Genomic DNA, 721 nt, shown 5'->3' on the forward strand with positions numbered 1-721 from the left:
CAAGTCACCTATACTAACTTTATCAGTTTCAAAAGCACTTCAACAAATCATGTTGATTTTATTATTTTTGCAAAATTTCTTTGGTTTCTATATAGTGTTATAGTGTTATTAAGAAAACACACACACACACATATACAAACCAATAACCTTGTTTTATCCTCTCTTGTCTAGGAATAGGACAAAACTGAAGATATACTTGAGGAGATAGCTACAGCTGGACAGGGCCAGTATTCCCATGGATGATTCAAGCTTGTCCAGCCCTGTGGATGTAGACAAAGGCTTTGCCATTGCCTTTGTTGTTCTTCTGTTTCTTTTCCTAATAGTGATGATTTTTCGCTGTGTTAAGTTGGTGAAGAATCCCTATGAGGCCAGTTTCCCAACCACAGAACCATCTTTGAGCTGAATTATGAAAAAGCCTGGTAGACTTCCCCTCACAGAAGATTTAAAACTTTTTATACCATAGATGGACCTCCACGTTTTGTATTAGTTCACCTCCCTAATTCTCAGCTTTCTCACTCTTGCATTCTACAATAGACACATGAGGGTGACTTTAGAATAATAAAAAGATTGAAACTCTGACTGGTTAACATTGTTCCTATTCAAGAAAATAGTTCCAAAAGTGTGGCAAAGACAGGTTAAATTCATTAATTAAAATGTGGCTATGGTGTCAATGATAAATCTAGTAAGAGATTATTATCAAAAATTTATTTAAAAACTCAAC

At 35.0% G+C, this 721-nt stretch overlaps 1 protein-coding gene across 1 annotated transcript; it reads left to right on the forward strand.

Moving 5' to 3' along the window:
• The first annotated feature begins 235 nt into the window (after positions 1–235).
• Positions 236–403, forward strand: CTXND2 (cortexin domain containing 2). Its single transcript, XM_037167108.1, has one exon. It carries the CDS (start codon positions 236–238, stop codon positions 401–403), a length of 168 nt encoding a protein of 55 aa, XP_037023003.1.
• Positions 404–721: the final 318 nt, after the last annotated feature.

The sequence above is a fragment of the Artibeus jamaicensis genome, unplaced genomic scaffold, assembly GCF_021234435.1.
Source record: "Artibeus jamaicensis isolate MK-2021 breed Jamaican fruit bat unplaced genomic scaffold, CSHL_Jam_final contig_1715, whole genome shotgun sequence".
In the NCBI taxonomy this organism is placed as follows: domain Eukaryota; kingdom Metazoa; phylum Chordata; class Mammalia; order Chiroptera; family Phyllostomidae; genus Artibeus; species Artibeus jamaicensis.